Source organism: Festucalex cinctus, chromosome 3 (genome assembly GCF_051991245.1).
Source record: "Festucalex cinctus isolate MCC-2025b chromosome 3, RoL_Fcin_1.0, whole genome shotgun sequence".
Classification (NCBI taxonomy): Eukaryota; Metazoa; Chordata; class Actinopteri; order Syngnathiformes; family Syngnathidae; genus Festucalex; species Festucalex cinctus.
In genome coordinates this window covers 30,709,955-30,727,335 of record NC_135413.1, presented here as the reverse complement: position 1 = coordinate 30,727,335, position 17,381 = coordinate 30,709,955, and the positions used below count along the sequence as shown (strand labels likewise).

At 41.9% G+C, this 17,381-nt stretch overlaps 1 protein-coding gene and 1 long non-coding RNA gene across 3 annotated transcripts in view; both read right to left on the bottom strand.

Annotated features, from left to right (window-relative positions):
- Window positions 1-3,372: 3,372 nt before the first annotated feature.
- On the bottom strand, window positions 3,373-12,504 carry LOC144016411 (uncharacterized). Of its 2 annotated transcripts, none has more exons than XR_013282906.1 (4): window positions 12,439-12,504; window positions 12,240-12,358; window positions 11,924-12,013; window positions 3,373-3,723 (listed from the first exon to the last, which is right to left on the bottom strand). It is a non-coding gene; the product is annotated as an uncharacterized LOC144016411 (long non-coding RNA). The 2 variants fall into 2 exon arrangements; XR_013282905.1 differs by having other exon boundaries at window positions 12,240-12,355.
- A 2,234-nt stretch (window positions 12,505-14,738) lies between these two features.
- Window positions 14,739-17,381, bottom strand: part of cspg4 (chondroitin sulfate proteoglycan 4) — a 75,294-nt gene continuing 72,651 nt past the window's right edge. Inside the window, exon 11 of the mRNA XM_077517516.1 lies at window positions 14,739-17,102. Coding sequence (XP_077373642.1) covers window positions 15,235-17,102 — 1,868 coding nt within the window. The 3' untranslated portion in view covers window positions 14,739-15,234. The remainder of the gene's footprint in view (window positions 17,103-17,381) is intronic.

Sequence of the window (17,381 nt, the reverse complement as noted above, 5' to 3'; positions counted from 1 at the left end):
TTGAACCAGTCGTGACTTTCTTGACTCCTTCCAGATGTTCCTAAATGGTCACAGCTACAACAAAAAAAACTGTACGCCAGCGAAGACCTCACTTGGGCCTGTGATGTCAACAGCAGGTGCATGCACACAGTACAGTGCAAATAAGCCTTAGGCCATCCCCAGACTTTGCGGTTTTTATGACCTTTTCCACTATGACAAAGTCAATAGTGGGACTCGTTCTAATATTAGCAGCGCTATGAATTAGCATTCCATTGTATTTTATGTAAAATTTTACTATCTGTCTTATGAACATCAATGTTGCAGTAGGAGCAATGGGTCAGTGCCCCATCAGATCCAGGACTTGGCCCAATGTTGTAGTTTTTAAACAAAGTTTAAACAAATGAATAATAAATACATATATAATCGTAATAAATATGAAACTATTCACGTTTTCTTTCTTTGCTGTCAGACTTGTGGTGTTTTTCCATGCGGGATGATGCCCTCTAAACAACCTCTGTAGTGACTCAGCACTTATCCGGAAGATCTTCGGATTTCACAAGAAACCTCTTGTTGACAGATGCGTCAACAAGGGTGAAAACGCGCCACACGGCTCTCACGCAACACGCGTCTTATCCGTCGGATCGTTCGGTCGTGTTGTTGATGATTCTCAGGAGTCAAATCTCGACTGTTTTGTTTCATCTGCAGTAGCTTGCAACCATCCGTGTTTCAGCCTTCAGCCTTTCCTATGATTTTGGATTATGTGCAACATGATGACCAATTGCGGTCGAAGGTTGATTGCTTGTGCAGTATTGTGAGTAGAAGTCAAAAATTGGAGATGAAATTGGAAAGTCTGGAAGGAATGAAAGCAATAAACTTGTGCCTTGTGTGGGACATTTTAGTATGAACTTTCAGTTTTGTTCTGATTCTACATTGTTATGTAACTTTAACTATTTTTGTTCAACGTATATGCCCCCTTAGTGGCCAAGACGTGAATATTTGCTCGAGTTGTGCCAGAGTGTCTGCCTGCGTGCAGTAATTTCCTCGGAAACACAGTCTGTACTTCAAGGACCTTGTAAACAACATTCCACTGACAACTATTATCTCACTGGGGGATGCGAAAGACTCAGTTTATGCAGTGAAAATATCAGCTTGATGGGATGCTAATGGACCATTACTGGTTCCATCACTGGGAAAATGAGGCTTGTTGTCATCGAAGGTATATGCAGAAGGCTGTAGAGTAAATTTTGAGTCTAAAACCGAGTCTATTTGGTCCCATTCTAAATAGAGTCCAATTTACTCAACAGAATTTACTGTGAACCAGTGACCATGTGGGACCTAAAGCCAGAACGACAATGCTTCGCCGTCACGAGAAACGATATCCTCCTAGAATGAGTGACAAACTCCATGTTGCTCCATGACGTGAGTCGGCGTCACACACCTTGATCTGTAATGAATTACGTTGTTTTCGTTGTTGTCGTTTACTACACGGTGTTTTGGGTGAAACCAACCGATGTTGTACCGACTACTGCTGATTACTAAACAATGAAAAAACCTCAAAACGTTTTTTTTTTGTTTTCTGGTGAAAGTACTATCTGCTCTTTCTTTTGGTGTCACAGAACACAATTCTATGAGTCTTGAAAGATCAGTCCAAATGCCCTGAAACGTTTTAGTGAGCTAGCAGTGAATGAGTTAATGTTCAAAAGCCCAATGTAAGTTCTTCAGTCACATAGATATCATGATGTTATATCAAATGTCGCTTCATCGTCATATCATCACTGTGTGCAAAATGCTTAAAATAGTCTAACTTGAAACAGAATCACAGTCTAACAGAATTTCCTTCAGCAGCAGCAGCAATAAGCACACTTTGCCTTCGAGCTAAAAACAATAAAAACAAGCAGAGGTTTTGGCAGTGAAGAAGATTCTCCCGCTATGCTTTGAGGTCACTCCGAGTCTGAGCTGATACACAAAGACGGACTCTTTTGGCGAGCGCGCATTTTGCTAGTTGGCTAGCACGCGTAGTGTCGGCGTGTCGAAAGGACTGCAGAGACAACAGCCAAACAAAACTGGACTAGCTTGAGCTAAAGAACAGAGATGAAATTTAATACCAGGATGACCTTGGGATCACCCTTTTAAAGAACGCACAAAAACAGAATTTGGTGATAGCTGCAATGTTTTCCTTATTCGTATTTCTTTCAAAGTTTAGTAAGGATGTGGCCAGAACAAACGTGTGCTTTAGTGTTTCTTCACAAGTGCAACATCTTTCATGTTGACTTACTTTTCATTTTGTTCAGTGCTGAGTGCACTTATGTTTAGAGAAGACGGATAGCGATGGCTGCTTTCAGCGCACTGCACCATAAACTTGTTTCTTTCCATCCGCTGGTTTTATCACGACTCAAAAGTTTAAAATTCCAAGTGAACCAAAATGCATCGTCACAAACCGTTACATTGTTCTCGTCCCTGATTGGACGCAAGGTTGTAGACCAGGAAGACTTAACATGAAGATCGACATCTTGATCAAAGAAGACATGCTGCTAACAGATGACGTGCTAAACCCGGCGTCCAAGTCTTCGGGTAAGTCAAGCGTCTCATCCGTTGTCACGCTACATAAAGTTACCATCACGCCGTTCACGGACAAATTGAGTTTGTTTGGAAACGCACCCAAGTTTAAATTACCAAATGAATCACATCAATCCAGGAGTGTGAAGACTGACTCAAGGGTGTGAGCTTTTAATTACAGACTTGGGTCAAACCTTAGGCACTTTTTTGGAACCGATTGTCTGTGATTCATTGAAATGTTGTAAGATGAGTTTGAAATGAATGAAATTGACGTATTTTAGGATCACAATTTGCTAGATATTTACTGTTTAAACTAGGGGTGTTAAAAAAAATAATCGATTCGGCGATATATCGCGATACTACATCGCGCGATTCTCGAATCGATTCAATAATAGGCAAAATCGTTTTTTTTTTTTTTTTTTTTTTTTTTTTTTTTAGGATTCACACCTTAAGCATGGAAGAATGTTATATGAACGGAACATTAAGCCTTAATATTTTATTTTAATGCTGTTTAAACATGAAACAGATTACGACCTCTATAAGACTGAAATTTCAGATAAATAAATAATACATTTTCATATAAATCTTACACTCTACAAGCTTACTGATTAGTATTTTCTAAATTTGAATGAAAAAAAATCGCAACAATCGACTTATAAATTCGTATCGGGATTAATCGGTATCGAATCGAATCGTGACCTGTGAATCGTGATACGAATCGAATCGTCAGGTACGAGGCAATTCACACCCCTAGTTTAAACTGTAAACAGGCAATTCCGAACACTTTGCTGGCATAAAAACCTCAAAGTTTGATTCTGTTACGAAGTGGTTGCGGTCGGACCCAATGGCGGGGAAACATGACGGGGAATGACAGGAGTGAGATGAACTTTATTGACCGGACTGAACGTGAGAAGGCTGAGCATGGCGTAGAGATGACTTGGCAAGATGAATGTGGACAGACTTTGGCGTGGACGTGAAGATGACTTGGCGTGAAGTGACCTGGGTTGACGTGGAGAAGACTTGAGGAGACGGGAAGACGTGACGATGACTCTTGGCGTGGACACGAGGGAGATTTGGAGCTGACGTGAAGAAACTAGACTAAACGTAGATAGACTAGACTAAAAGAAGGTAAACTCGACTGAAGGTAAGATGAACTTTGCCAAAGGATGAGACACTAACAGGACACACCTGGGAAACACAGCAGGCAGAGGGCACTAATTAGAAACACACAGGGAAGACACACGCAGGTGGACAAGGTTAATAACGAGACTAGGGGAGACAAACTCGGACAACAGACAACCTAAACGCCCAAAACTAAACAAAAGCCCAACCATACCGAACTGAAACATAACATATTCTTTTCTATTCGCAGTCGACAAGGCAGCTTTATGTACGTTTGCTACACAATGCACTCAATTTGCTTCATCCAAGCAAATGAGTGTTGGATGTCGTCATGGTAGCGGTCGTTATTAGAAGGTGAGGCAAACAGGAGCTCACATGAGACAAGATCACCACCTCAGTCATGTTGATGCCTTTAGAAGAAGGTGAAAATTGTGCTGTAATTCTTGATCCATCGGGTATTTTGTCAGAAAAAAAAACCCTGTCAAAGTCGTATTATTAAGACACCTGGGTAATGTTTTAAACTGCAAAACAAAGTTCACGATATGTCCCCTTTAAGGATTGTGCTTATTGTCAAGTTTTTGGACGAGGAGCTGATGTTTTTCCCCTTACTTCGCTCGATGACTTCATGTCGGGAAATTGCATAGAGAAACAGCCGTGATGAAAAGCAGCGGAGGCCTGACAGCTCTGGAGCGAATTTCCCCAAGGACTCTTCCTCTTAAAAATAATTTGCCATGTCGGCATCTCCGCGAGTACGAAACCACCGTTCCCCCCCCCCCCCCCCCCCCCCAAAATGCGTGACATCTTGGACCACCTCAGACACTTCCTGGGATCATATTGCAGCGTGGTACCTCGGCGAGTCCAACATCAACATGGGGAACTGCCGCACATGTTGACCTGATGTAACGTCGTTCTGTGTTGGCTGCAGGGAGCGATCCGACTAATCAGCTGCACGCAAAAGGTTATGACAACCCCACAAAGAATGTTGAGAAGAAGGGGTGACGGGGGTCCACCCTGGTGATGTCACTATTTCGGTACGTGGAAGACGTGATTGGGAAAGCGGACTCGAGGTACATCAGTGCCTGTGTTGCTTTTGGACCGCTCCATCGTCGCCAAGTCCTGAACCACTGCAGGGTATTGCCCACACAACGTAGCGAAAGATAGTTGACAAACCTCATCTACTTCCAGGTGAGTATGGTAATTTTTCAAATCCATAAGCACCTCTCTATTATATTTTTGTTAGATTTCATGTAAATTGGTTGATCTGTAGACACGTTTTCTGGACACGGAGATGGCCAGATCTCTTGATGACTCTGACTCACCGTGACGGCTCATATTTTCCATCACCATGAATTTTATCAACTACAAATGGCTCTTAACTGCGCTATATTCATTCCTTGCTATTCCTGACGCGTTCTAACCTTGCTCTCGCAAGATGAATTCTCGCGGTATTTGTGAGTTCACAAACTCCGGAGAATACATCTTGTACCGCCGTTCCGTTCGGACCAATCACAGAGCGACATTGTGTTTGGGGGGCGGGATATGCAACTGTGACGAAACCAGGAAGCTAGCGCCGACGCCGGAGCTAACAAACAAACCTAACATGGATGTATGTACGCTGCAATTAATTCTGTTCTCGCAGAATTACTCGCTGTTTCCTTGTTGAATGAAGATGGTAAGATGTTTGTGCTTTCCCCCCCTTCGGCAAGAACGAACACGAAATTTTCACCCGTGGCCGTGATTGGTTAAAACAAACGTTTAGAATGTCGCATCGTCCAATCAGCTCGAATTATTATACAGAATGTCCCGCCTTTTCCTGACGAAATTACTGTGGAGAGGTACCAGATGGATATGCTATTGCCAGGTTAGACGCCTTCTATAATTTTTTATTTTTTATGTTTTACGTTAGCTTTCCAATGAAAGCAACCTTGTGAAAATAGGATAATGGTTAAGACTGGTTATAGTGTCATAACTTTCTTAATATTTCATGCTTATATCACTGAGATGGAAATGATCTGTATGATCACGCTGGTCTCATGAAAATCAATGAATCTTTGACATTTTACACACATAAATCAAACAATAAAAATAGTAAAATAAATAAATAAATCCACATTTACCATACAGTTTCGCTCAAAGTTGTAACCATTAATTAAGCTACCACTACATATGTATATACAGCATACTAAAAACTAAGAATGCCTGCTTCCATTTTGTGTCAATGTTAGCCTGTTTGCTAATAAAGATGCTAAAGTCCATAAAGGCTAGTACTTAATGTGTCTCCTCACGTGCCGCTGAGTGAGATTATCTGTTTGTTTCTTTTTTTAAATGTAACAAAAATGTGTAAAATATTGCTTGTAGTATGCTTGAACGCAGTATTAAACCCCCAATTTGACCAATGTTCAAATCCGTTTTCGGCTACGGATGAAGCTAGCCGCTAGTTAGCATGACCGTGGTCGGCCAACGGTGTTGTTTTTTTGGCATTTAAGACAAAATGACAGCAGCCATCGAGCTTTTGTGGACAAACTCCAGATGTTAGCTGGCCGCTGGGCGCTCATGTCGTCACAATTTTATTTTTTCATCTCAATTGTGCTGTGCAGCTGGAAAACACAAAAACATGGACGAGAACACGAGGACGCTGACAGCTAAAGTTACAGAATTAGGGTATATGGTAACAGTTAATGTTATTGTAAAAGTCTGTAATAAATCCTTCCATATGAGTTGAGGGTAATGTTAGCTTGGAGTAAAAGCGTTAATGTTCACATAATGACATGTAGCATGCTGTGACTGGAACGTCGTGCGGGGAGATCAATAAAAGGCAACTTTATGATTCTTTAATAAGGATTTTTCTTTGTGGAATGAATCATTTGGTTATCAATAATCATTTACTTAATTATAGAGCGCTGTTTTCATTAAATGAAATACATATGAAGGTAATAAATTCATTAAAACATGAATTACTTTAATTTGAATCATATTGAGCCTCCTCTATGGTAATTTATTTCAGAATTGAACAATTTAAATTACTGAGTATTATTTTTATGTATTTAATATTTGTATTTAATGCCATAATGATTAATTTCCCTTTATGTCACAGGGTTGTACACAGGGAAATGAGACTTTTTTTTTTTTTTTTCCAGTTGGTGGTCCATGAATTTGTACATTTTTACAGTTGTTGTTTTGTATCTTTGCAGTGTTGACATGTGTCTTGCTATAATACGGCACATTTGGCTCTCGGCCATTCCTCACCATGTTTTTATAACCAAAACAAACAACACAAGACACAAGGAAGTCAAAGGAAATCATCAAGCCAGTGTAAACCGACTCCATGTTCGGTGTGCTGTGTCGTGTTAAGGCAAACCTAAACAGGCCTCAACAAAAAAACAGGCGAGAGCATCGACTCCTGTTTACGGGGTTCATCAGTTATCCGCTGGACAACGCGAACCGGACACATTTCTAAACATTGTAACTTGTCATGTTTATACACCATAACGACAAGTTGAAGAGTGTTGCTTGAACATCCTTCATTCTGTCGTCTTTGTTAAGCCAGTTTTTAGTTGATTTCGGAATCCTTACATGTTTTTGCTAGTTAACTTGACATGAACATCAACAGTCAAGCCGGGGCATTAAAACTCGGGGTGTGCTCAAAAAATCGAAATAGGCAGTTAACGTTTGCCTTTGCAGCTTGCATTGTACCTAAAAAAATTAAAACCAGCAGCGTCTTTGAAGTTAATTGCCTTCAATTAATGCAAAAATAGCTCACCAGTGATTGGACACTGTGTCTTGCTAAGAAAAATGAAAGCAGAGGAAGAATATCAACATGTATTTACTTATAAACTTAACATGGCACGTGTCTTAATGTACCAATTTTTGTGTATTTTGTTTAAAAACGAAATAGAATGTGTTACATGAAAAAAATGCCTTTTATTTCCCCAAATTTAAAATAAGCACATTTTAGAGCTGTAATTTTAATACTTTTTTTTTTTTTTTTTTTGCTCATATCGGCTCATGCCTATTAACTCATTCACTCCCAGCCATTTTCACATTTTTACTGAATTTTGACTGATTTTACAAGGCCCACAGATTATTGTCTTCAATTGCTATAAAAGCATGGAACCTACCAAAAGAAAGATTAAAGTCTCTTCTTTCATCAGGGGAAAAAAGTAGGTTTTTATCTGTTTCCGTTTTGCAGCAATCAGCATTAGAAGAGAGCTAAGTTTCATCAGTTTTCACAAATCTATTTAAAATTCTAAGTAGTTTAGCTTTTTTCTAGATGGCCCTGGTTGATCTCCTTTGCTCTGCTGCCACCTGCTGACAAGGAGCAGCTTTCACAGACACACCGGGAAACTTTATTAACTCATTTGCTCCCAATAACGTATAAATACGTCTTTGGGACACTTACATTAAAAAAATAGTGATACGTATCGCATCGTGACCCCTGTATCGCGATACGTATCGTACCGTGCCCTTGTATCGCGATACGTATCGTATCGTGACCCCTGTATACGTATCGTGGCCCCTGTATCGCGATACGTATCGTATCGTGATACGTATCATATCGTGCCCCTGTATCGTGATACGTATCGTACCGTACTCTTGTATCGCGATACGTATCGTATAGTGACCCCTGTGTACGTATCGTGACCCCTGTATCGCGATACGTATCCTATCGTGACCCCCTGTATCGCGATACGTATCGTATCGTGCCCCTGTATCGTGATACGTATCGTACCGTACCCTTGTATCGCGATACGTATCGTATCGTGACCCCTGTGTACGTATCGTGACCCCTGTATCGCGATACGTATCCTATCGTGACCCCCTGTATCGCGATACGTATCGTAGCGTGCCCCTGTATCGTGATACGTATCGTACCGTGCCCTTGTATCGCGATACGTATCGTATCGTGACCCCTGTATACGTATCGTGGCCCCTGTATCGCGATACGTATCGTATCGTGACCCCCTGTATCGCGATACGTATCGTACCGTGCCCCTGTATCGTGATACGTATCGTACCGTACCCTTGTATCGCGATACGTATCGTATCGTGACCCCTGTGTACGTATCGTGACCCCTGTATCGCGATACGTATCCTATCGTGACCCCCTGTATCGCGATACGTATCGTAGCGTGCCCCTGTATCGTGATACGTATCGTATCGTGACCCCTGTATCGCGATACGTATCGTATCGTGACCCCCTGTATCGCGATACGATACGTATCGTGAGGTTGGCGGCAATACCCAGCCGTAATTAAAACTACTATAAATATCTGAAATAGTGACACGAGTATGAATGAATGAATGTATGTTACACGAGTGACATACACACGTGTTAGAGTGGGCAACAATTCACAATCACTTATCTCACCTCCAGCTGCCTGCGTGCGTGTGCGAGAGTGCGCGTGAGCATGTGAGTGTTGCGCTCTCTCTGAATTGGGCTTTTCTTCCCTGTTGGCCGCGCAAGTGCGTGTTGTTATATTGACCTCCTGACCGCGGCATATGGCCTCGGGTTGGGGGGGGGCTCCTGCAATCGTAACCGCTGCTCCGTCGGACAGCTGCATGTGAGAGAATGCTCATTCGGTTTAGGTAGTTTAGTTCCATTTTTAACGATTAGTGTGTCGAAATAATTTATAATCAAGGGAAAGTGCAGTATAAAACAACATGCTAATCGTTGTCAATTAATAAGCAAATATAATTTTTAATACTGGGCAGGGAACCTGTTTATAACATGCAGTATGTCAGCGCACAGTGACTGTTTACATTAGGGGTGTGAATTGCCTCGTACCTGAAGATTCGATTCGTATCACGATTCACAGGTCACGACTCGATTCGATACCGATTAATCCCGATACGAATTTATAAGTCGATTGTTGCGATTTTTTTTCATTCAAATTTAGAAAATACTAATCAGTAAGCTTGTAGAGTGTAAGATTTATATGAAAATGTATTATTTATTTATCTGAAATTTCAGTCTTATAGAGGTTGTAATCTGTTTCATGTTTAAACAGCATTAAAATAAAAATATTAAGGCTTAATGTTCCGTTCATATAACATTCTTCCATGCTTAAGGTGTGAATCCTAAAAAAAAAAAAAAAAAAATCGATTTTGCCTATTATTGAATCGATTCGAGAATCGCGCGATGTAGTATCGCGATATATCGCCGAATCGATTTTTTTTTTAACACCCCTAGTTTACATGGTTCGGTAAGTGCTGCTGTTTTGGTTAGCGACGACGTACAAATGGGTGCAATAGTTAAAGTCTTAAAGAGATACTTCACTTATTTAGCCCATCATAGCAATAAAAAGTTAATATTTTGTCTATAATTAATTTGACACTTTCATTGTTTTTCATGTACAATTAGTACCTTTAAAAACACATTTTGCAACTTGCTGTCGACAGAAAATGATATCAGAAGGGCTCGGGTAACCAGTCACAACTCACATGTTTTCTACGTTTGGTCATGTGACATTCACAAGCTAAGCTGTGATTGGTTACCTGAGCCCTTGTGATGTCATTTTCATTTTGGTCATGTGACATTCGCAAGCTGAGCTGTGATTGGTTACCTGAGCCCTTGTGATTTCATTTTCATTTTGGTCATGTGACATTCGCAAGCTGAGCTGTGATTGGTTATACCTCCCTTGTGATGTCATTTTCAGTCGACTCCAAGTTGCAAAATGTGTTTTTAAAGGTACTAATCGTACATGAAATATAATGTTAATATCAAATTTATTATAGGTAAAATATTAATGTTTGCCTGCCAAAAATAGCTAACTAAGTAAAGTATCCCTTTAAATGTCTGCATGAACAAATATCGTCTCACCCAGGATTAACATATACTATATTGGCTCCCTCTAGTGGTATACTAAAGTATCACACAATTAAATAATAATAAATAATGTTGCAGTGTTTTGTTTAGTACATTTTTCTAACACAGTTCATTTGGTACTTGGAGAGTTAAGTATTTTTCAAAACGGTTGAGAATCACTGATTTAATCGTGCATTATTATTTAAATTAAATGCAATGGAATTGTACTAAAAAAAATAAAGAAAAAATAGTCACTGTATCATTATGCACAGTTTGGATATTTAATTCCGGGCTGCGTTTGCTTGTATTCCTCCCATCGTTATCTTTTATTCTTGGACATCTCAGAACTGGCGGCAACATCAATAATGATCTCAGATGGGCGCCACTTCCTGCAGGCGATGCGCTCCAATTGGCTGCAGAGATAAGAAAGGCTCAGAAAAGCCCAACAGGAAGCGCTCATGTTTGCTCATCTTTAAATCTCATTGCAACCTGGCTTAGTTTAGTTTTTTCTTAATCAAAGCTCATTGAAGTACTTGTCGCCATGGTTACCGGCAGGCCTCCTTTGTTTTGTTAGATGAGGTCATGCTTGTGTTAAAAGTTAAAAACAACTTCTGGTGGTTGTCTTCCTTTAATTCCCCCCACTTTAAGGAAGCGAGTATTTATCCTCCTGGCATGTCAAGAATGGCTCCGCCTCTTCCCAGTCTGAAGCTGTTATTTTCTCATTTTTATTTTTTTATTTATTTATTTTTTTTTTAAAGACTGTAGGAATCGTTTTGCTCCAAACTTACGCAAGACGACGTCGGCTAGAGACACGAAAGTTTTTTTTTATTTCAAGGATGGAGGCATCTGGAGGGAACATCATGTCTGCTCAATGTTTGAAAAAAATAGGAAAGAATTATTCCCCCCCTCCCTCCAACATGGACACTGTTTACCACCAGGGATGGGCAAATACTGCCAAGTGGGACCATTGGGTCAAATTCTAAAAAGTGGTTAGTGTATGTCTGGTAGAGGGTTTGAATCTCCATTTCTATTCTCGATTTGGCCTTCCTGACAGGTAATCCTCCTACTTTCCAAAAATAAACCATACATGGTAGATTAATTCATGACTCCTAATTGTCCCTAGGAAAGAATGTGAGTGTGAGTAGTTGTTTACAACCATAAAATATTGTTAACACATTTCCACATGGCTATAAAAAAAAACAACACAACCTAAGTGTGTGATATTGTGGTGTAAAATATAAAATCATAAAGTCCTTTCATATGAGCTCAACAAAACAAACACGCAAGTAAGTAAACAACAACAAGAACGAGGTCTGGATTCTATTCCCCTCGGAAAAGACAATCTGCAGCGACATCACTTGCATAATCGCGTCTGAGAGGTGATGACGTCAGCACGCACGACTCACGCACAGCTGGGCACTTGAAACGCGTCATTCTGGTCGCGCGCACGCGCAGGCCTACCTAAAAAAAAGCTGGAACGGTGTTCCATTCTTTTGCACGTCATTGTGCAGTCTTGTACTGCCAGCTGGTGGTCAGGTCGACGTATAGCAGCTGTAAAAAATAAAAATGTATAAACTCCCTTCGAAGTTTGTAAACAATGTGACGCAATTTAAAGGGCGGGGCTTAGCTGGAGGCAAAAACACCTCAGTGGCGTGTGGTTCAAACACCGGTCAGCATATTTTCAAATAAAGTTCACGTCGGAAAGGACGCGGAAAACGGCCATTTGAGTTAATATGTGAGTGAACTGCTAAAAATAGAATAGAATAAACAGACAAACCAGCGTTGTTTACTTCTAGCGGCACTTCGTTGCCTCCAGCGGTTGTTTTTGCCTCCAGTAAACACGGTGACGTCATCGTGACGTAGGCCAGGAAGGGGTCCATACAGCCGTAACTGCTGCTAAAACAACTGATTAATAATAATGATGATAATAATGAACATAATTTTAATAAGAGCGATTAAAATACAACACGAATTACCTTTGAATTACTTTTTTTGTCGTCTGAGTGGAATCATCATTATGTACAGTATGTGCAACAATCACGTTTTTATCTACTCCTGCTAATGAAACGAGTGCTGGCATTATCATACATCATCATAATTTTCAAGTTGTGTGACTTGAACAAATCAAAGAACGGAGCCTTTTGTTGCATCAGAGATTTTTATTTAAATTAGTGTAATGGAAACCTTAGACGGACGCTTGTCATGTTCTGGAAGCTCAAAAAAAAAAGTTCTTTTATAGCACGGGGTGATGTAAGGGTAATGAAAGAAATAATAAATAATGAATGAACAAAGGAGGCGCGTTGATGAAACTGGATGAATAACAAAAAGGGAGCAGCAAGCTCGAGAGGATGGCGGTTAGTCTTCAATAAATGTCGTTTAATTAGATTTCATCGAAAGACTGGAGACAGATTATTTACACACACAAAAAACGGGATAAAATGTAAGGGAGAAAAAGTGAGAAATAAGACAACCCAAACATTTCACAGGAAATACAAAGTGTCTTTGAACACATCACTTCCTGAGTTTTGTGCCAACTGGAAAAAAACAAAACATCAACACGTTAACAACGATTTAAGATGTCAAGACATTTCAGTAAATAGTTAAAAAAAAAACACAACCAATTACTTTTTTAACGCTATGACAAAAGCAACAAGAGCGAGAACTTTGACTTCTTGTTTAGTGGAGAAACGATTTAAAAGTCGAGTTCAGACTTTCATTCAAGCGTACTAAACTGACGAGATTCTGATACAACAACCACATTAATTTTCATTATAATACATTATGAGCATCCGTATTTTGGAATTTTCATAAAAATCTGATGCGTTACTAAAATCGAATTAAATGGTCCACGAGCTAATTAAGTTCACCTTTTTCTTTTTTTACCTCCAATCAGAGAGGAACAAAAGGAAGCCAAAGTCGTCATCGTGACTAAACAAAAAAATCCTCTCAGTGATCTCAGCACGCGACTGACTATATTTAGCTTACATACAGTATGGAATGCTTCGAATCGTCGTCCATTCCGATCGCCTTCTGCACCCAGCAGCTTCTGTGGAATTCGAAACTTAAGTCTTGTCCAGATCTGGTTAAAGAACCAAACTTCCTGTCCGCTTTGTGCTTGCCGGTCCACTCGAGTGAAGGAAGCTCACCAGAAACTTTGGAAGTAGAAAGTGGTCAGTCCTCGGAGCTAAATTCAAGTTTGAAAGTTACAAAAAATTTTTTTTTTAGGGAAAAAGACAAGCTGCTGAAATGTTTGGAGCGATGACGTTAAACTGAATTTAGCCCTGAGAAACAGTGGAGGGAGAAAACAAACTAGAAAGCACAGAAGAGGCAAAAAGGCAGTTTGAAATCTTCTGGAAACCACAACATACATTTTCAGTACAGTTAGTATTTGGGAGAGGTGTCAAATCCAGTTCTAGAATGTAAAAAAAAAAAAAAAAACTGACTCAGTTTAGCTTTAGCCACAGGTGCTTACACAAATGGCAGGTAAACCGGCTCATTTGTGGACCTGGATTTGACGCCTCCGGTATTTGGACGATATCCACCACCACCATGATTGATTTGAAAGCTGCAATTACATTGTACCATTCAATTTTAGAGGCGCTTATGTGTAACTTGGAGGGAAACCATTTTGAGTCAATGAGTAACAAAAGTACATGGACATCACCAAATTTGACATTCCTCACTAGAAATGTTTTGCCAGAATATCCAATTTCCTGGCCTCCAAAAGGTCCCAAAGAAGCTAATTGTGGGAATGCTGAAACATAACATAAATTTTTTAATGCATTCTTTCAATGACACATTCGCCGCTTCCATTTCACAACACTTCATTGATGGCACCAACTCTCCTGTGGGTCAGTGGCAGTGCAGTAGCTCATTGAACAGTAAACAGGAGGCGAGGGTTCGATACCAGTGTCAGACTGGTTGAATTTAAACTTTTGTCTTTTCATTTATAATTCATCTACAATTGATCATTTCAAATTTTCACACAATTTATCTTTCATTATTTGTTTACCACGTACTTAATGCATTCAATTTAATGTTCAATGACACATTCACTGATTACTAGTAATTAATAATTAATTACTATGTAATTTTCACATAATTGATCTTTCTATTTCCCTCATTAGCATTCAGCTATTGGCATTCCGCTTTCAGCATTCCCACGCAATTTCTCCAGAAATTGCTTAGTCTAGTGAAAATGGAGGAATTCTACGTTTTATTCAAGTTGTACGTCTACACTTCAAAACCCAATGTGGTGGTGCTTAAAGGCAAAAAAAAAAAACTGTCACCGTCTATATAAAGTACATATTTAAAGTACATAAATGATTGATGACTTCATGATTTACTGTATTTACACTTTTAACAGCTCAGCTCACGAGCTGCAAGCTAATCTACTATGAAGACTGCGAACAACTAATGCGGGCCTTTGACTTAAAATGGACGAGCACACCTAGAAAATGTTCTTTTTTTGCAAACACGGAGCATGTTTATGTCATTTGTGCCCACTGACGGAGAGGAATGATAAAATAAATATACATAGCATTCGAAGATAAGAAACTGCCTCTCGCCTTGCCAAACAACTATTCAGTGTTTTGTTGCCTGAGAATCAGTCCACAGTTGAGTCGAGATAAGTATGCGACCGTTTTGCGACAAAGAACAAAAATCCAGCAAACTGCTGTGGCAAGAAGTCTTTAATACTGAGAAGACTCGGTCGGAGGAGGCGGCGCTCCAAACACTTGAGGATCCACCTCTGTTGAAGGGCTTTTCAAGTCTCAAACCCAGTACTGGTTCTTTTTCAAGACCGGAGTCGTCGTCCGACAGTCCTGCACCAGCTCCGGGTCGGCCTCTTTGGAATCCATGTTGGACATGGGGATGTTATTTGCCGGGTCGGTTTTCCGGAAGGTTTCCGTGCCGGCTACCTCGCCGTTTTTCGGCTTGGCCGCCGCCGCCGCCGTCTGGACGTTGTGCTTGCCCGTTTTGTTTTTACGGATCAGGTAGTATGCCAAGAGGGCCGCCAGGAGGAGGAGGATGAGGATGACGAGGATGGGGATGAGAATGGACCAGACGTTGCCGCGTCGAGAAACCACGGGGTTCCTGTGAGAGCCGCTGTCAGAGGGGGCTGCGGTGGTATGGGCGTCCCCGTGTGGTTGGTCCTGGTTGGCTTTCCAACGAGGGCTTTCAGTGGTTGCAAGGGGGTACACGCCCACGTTGGGCTTATTCTTCCTGTCCTTTGCTGGGATCTCGGAGGGGACCCTCAGGAGAGTGGCAGGGTAGACACCAGAGGCATTGTAAGGGCCAGTTTGAAAAGAAAGCACACACTCTGCTGGGGGGACCCCGTGAGCCTTGAGTAAGAAGCGGGCCTCATCCTGAGTGACCCCGTCCTGGGACCCGGAAGAGCTTTTGGGGATTTCTACAGCAATACGCCCTTCATCCAGGTCCCGCTGGCTGAATGAGTCCACGGGCTGGCCCGCACCAGGGCCGCCAGATCTGACGAATCGAGCGCCCCGTGGCTGCTGAATGACTGTGAACGTCGGTGAGGTCCTGGTCTTGTTCGCCAGCGGCGTTGCATCCAAAAGCTTCCTGTCGAGTTGAACAAGTGAGTCTTGGGGTAGTAGAGGATCCTGGGCAATGTTGGCCAAGGGCTGGACCGTGATGTTGAGGACAGATGATACATTGGCCGCCCGACTCCGAGCCTCAAATGCAACGCTGTCGCGGGGCGAGGTGGATTTGACAAAGCGGACGCTGACTCTTCCTTCGTTGATCTGTTTCTGGGTGAAGGCTGACGTGGGCTGCCGGTCTACCATGACCGCCGCGTACTTGGGAACGCTTGTGATCTTGTAGATGACGTCTTCCTCCACGGGACCTCCGGTGGTCGCTTTCAGCATCTCCTCGGTCACCACAGTCTCGTCGTCTCCCTGCTTCACCTTGATCTCCGGGGCTTTGTCCAGAATGAGGGTGCGAGCTAGGATTCCGATGTGAAGCGTTTGCGGCTCCGTCTGATGTTCCCCGTCTGACACGATGAATTCCACAAAGCCGCCTGCAAGGCTGTCGTCGCTGTGAAAGCCCACCTGCCCGTTGTTGATCATCTCTTGGGTGAACTCAGACAGGGTGTCCATGGTGTCGGCGTCAACCAGGTGCCCGTTTCTTGGTGCTTTGGTGACCTTGAAATGGACCTCATCTGGTGGGCTGTCTTCATCATGGGTATTCAGATGCTTCCGGGTCACAACGACCATAGATCCTTGCAGAACCTCCAGCAGCTGGTCAATTGTGACGAGCTCAGGGGGCTCAGATCCCCGTCGTTTGACGGAGATGTTAAAGATCTCCTCCAGGACTACAGAGTCGGATGTCACACCATCAGCCCGAGACCTCAGACGGGCCCTGAAGGAAAAGCTGTCAGAGGAGGCCGCTGAATCATCGTGGAGGTATTCCAGCTCTTTGCGGGTCACGTCCCCCTGCGTGAAGTAAGGCGAATCCCGGGGAAGGTCCCGACCGCCCACAGTGATACGGCCATGGTCAGGGAAACGTTTCATCTCAAAGACCACATCTGCACTATCTGGCTCGGTAAGGCTGGCCTGGAGGTTGGAAGCGTCAAAGATGGAATCATCGATTGTTTTCCTCTGGCCTTGCACGATTTCCAGACCTAAGTGGAAACAATGAGCACATTACAAAGGGCGTACAAGATCCAAACATGATTCAGTGGTTATTTCATCTGCAGTATGAGCAAACTTGGCGGACAGTCTTAAATACTTGTGATGGACACCCAGAGACATCTTCGATTCTATGGAGGCATGCATTTTCTATACTGCTTATCCTGTTCAGGCTCATGGGAAGAGCTTGGACCAAAACGTAACCTGGACAGGTTGCCAGTCAATCACTCACATGGGAATCAACCATCCCTCCATTTTCTACAGTTTTTGTG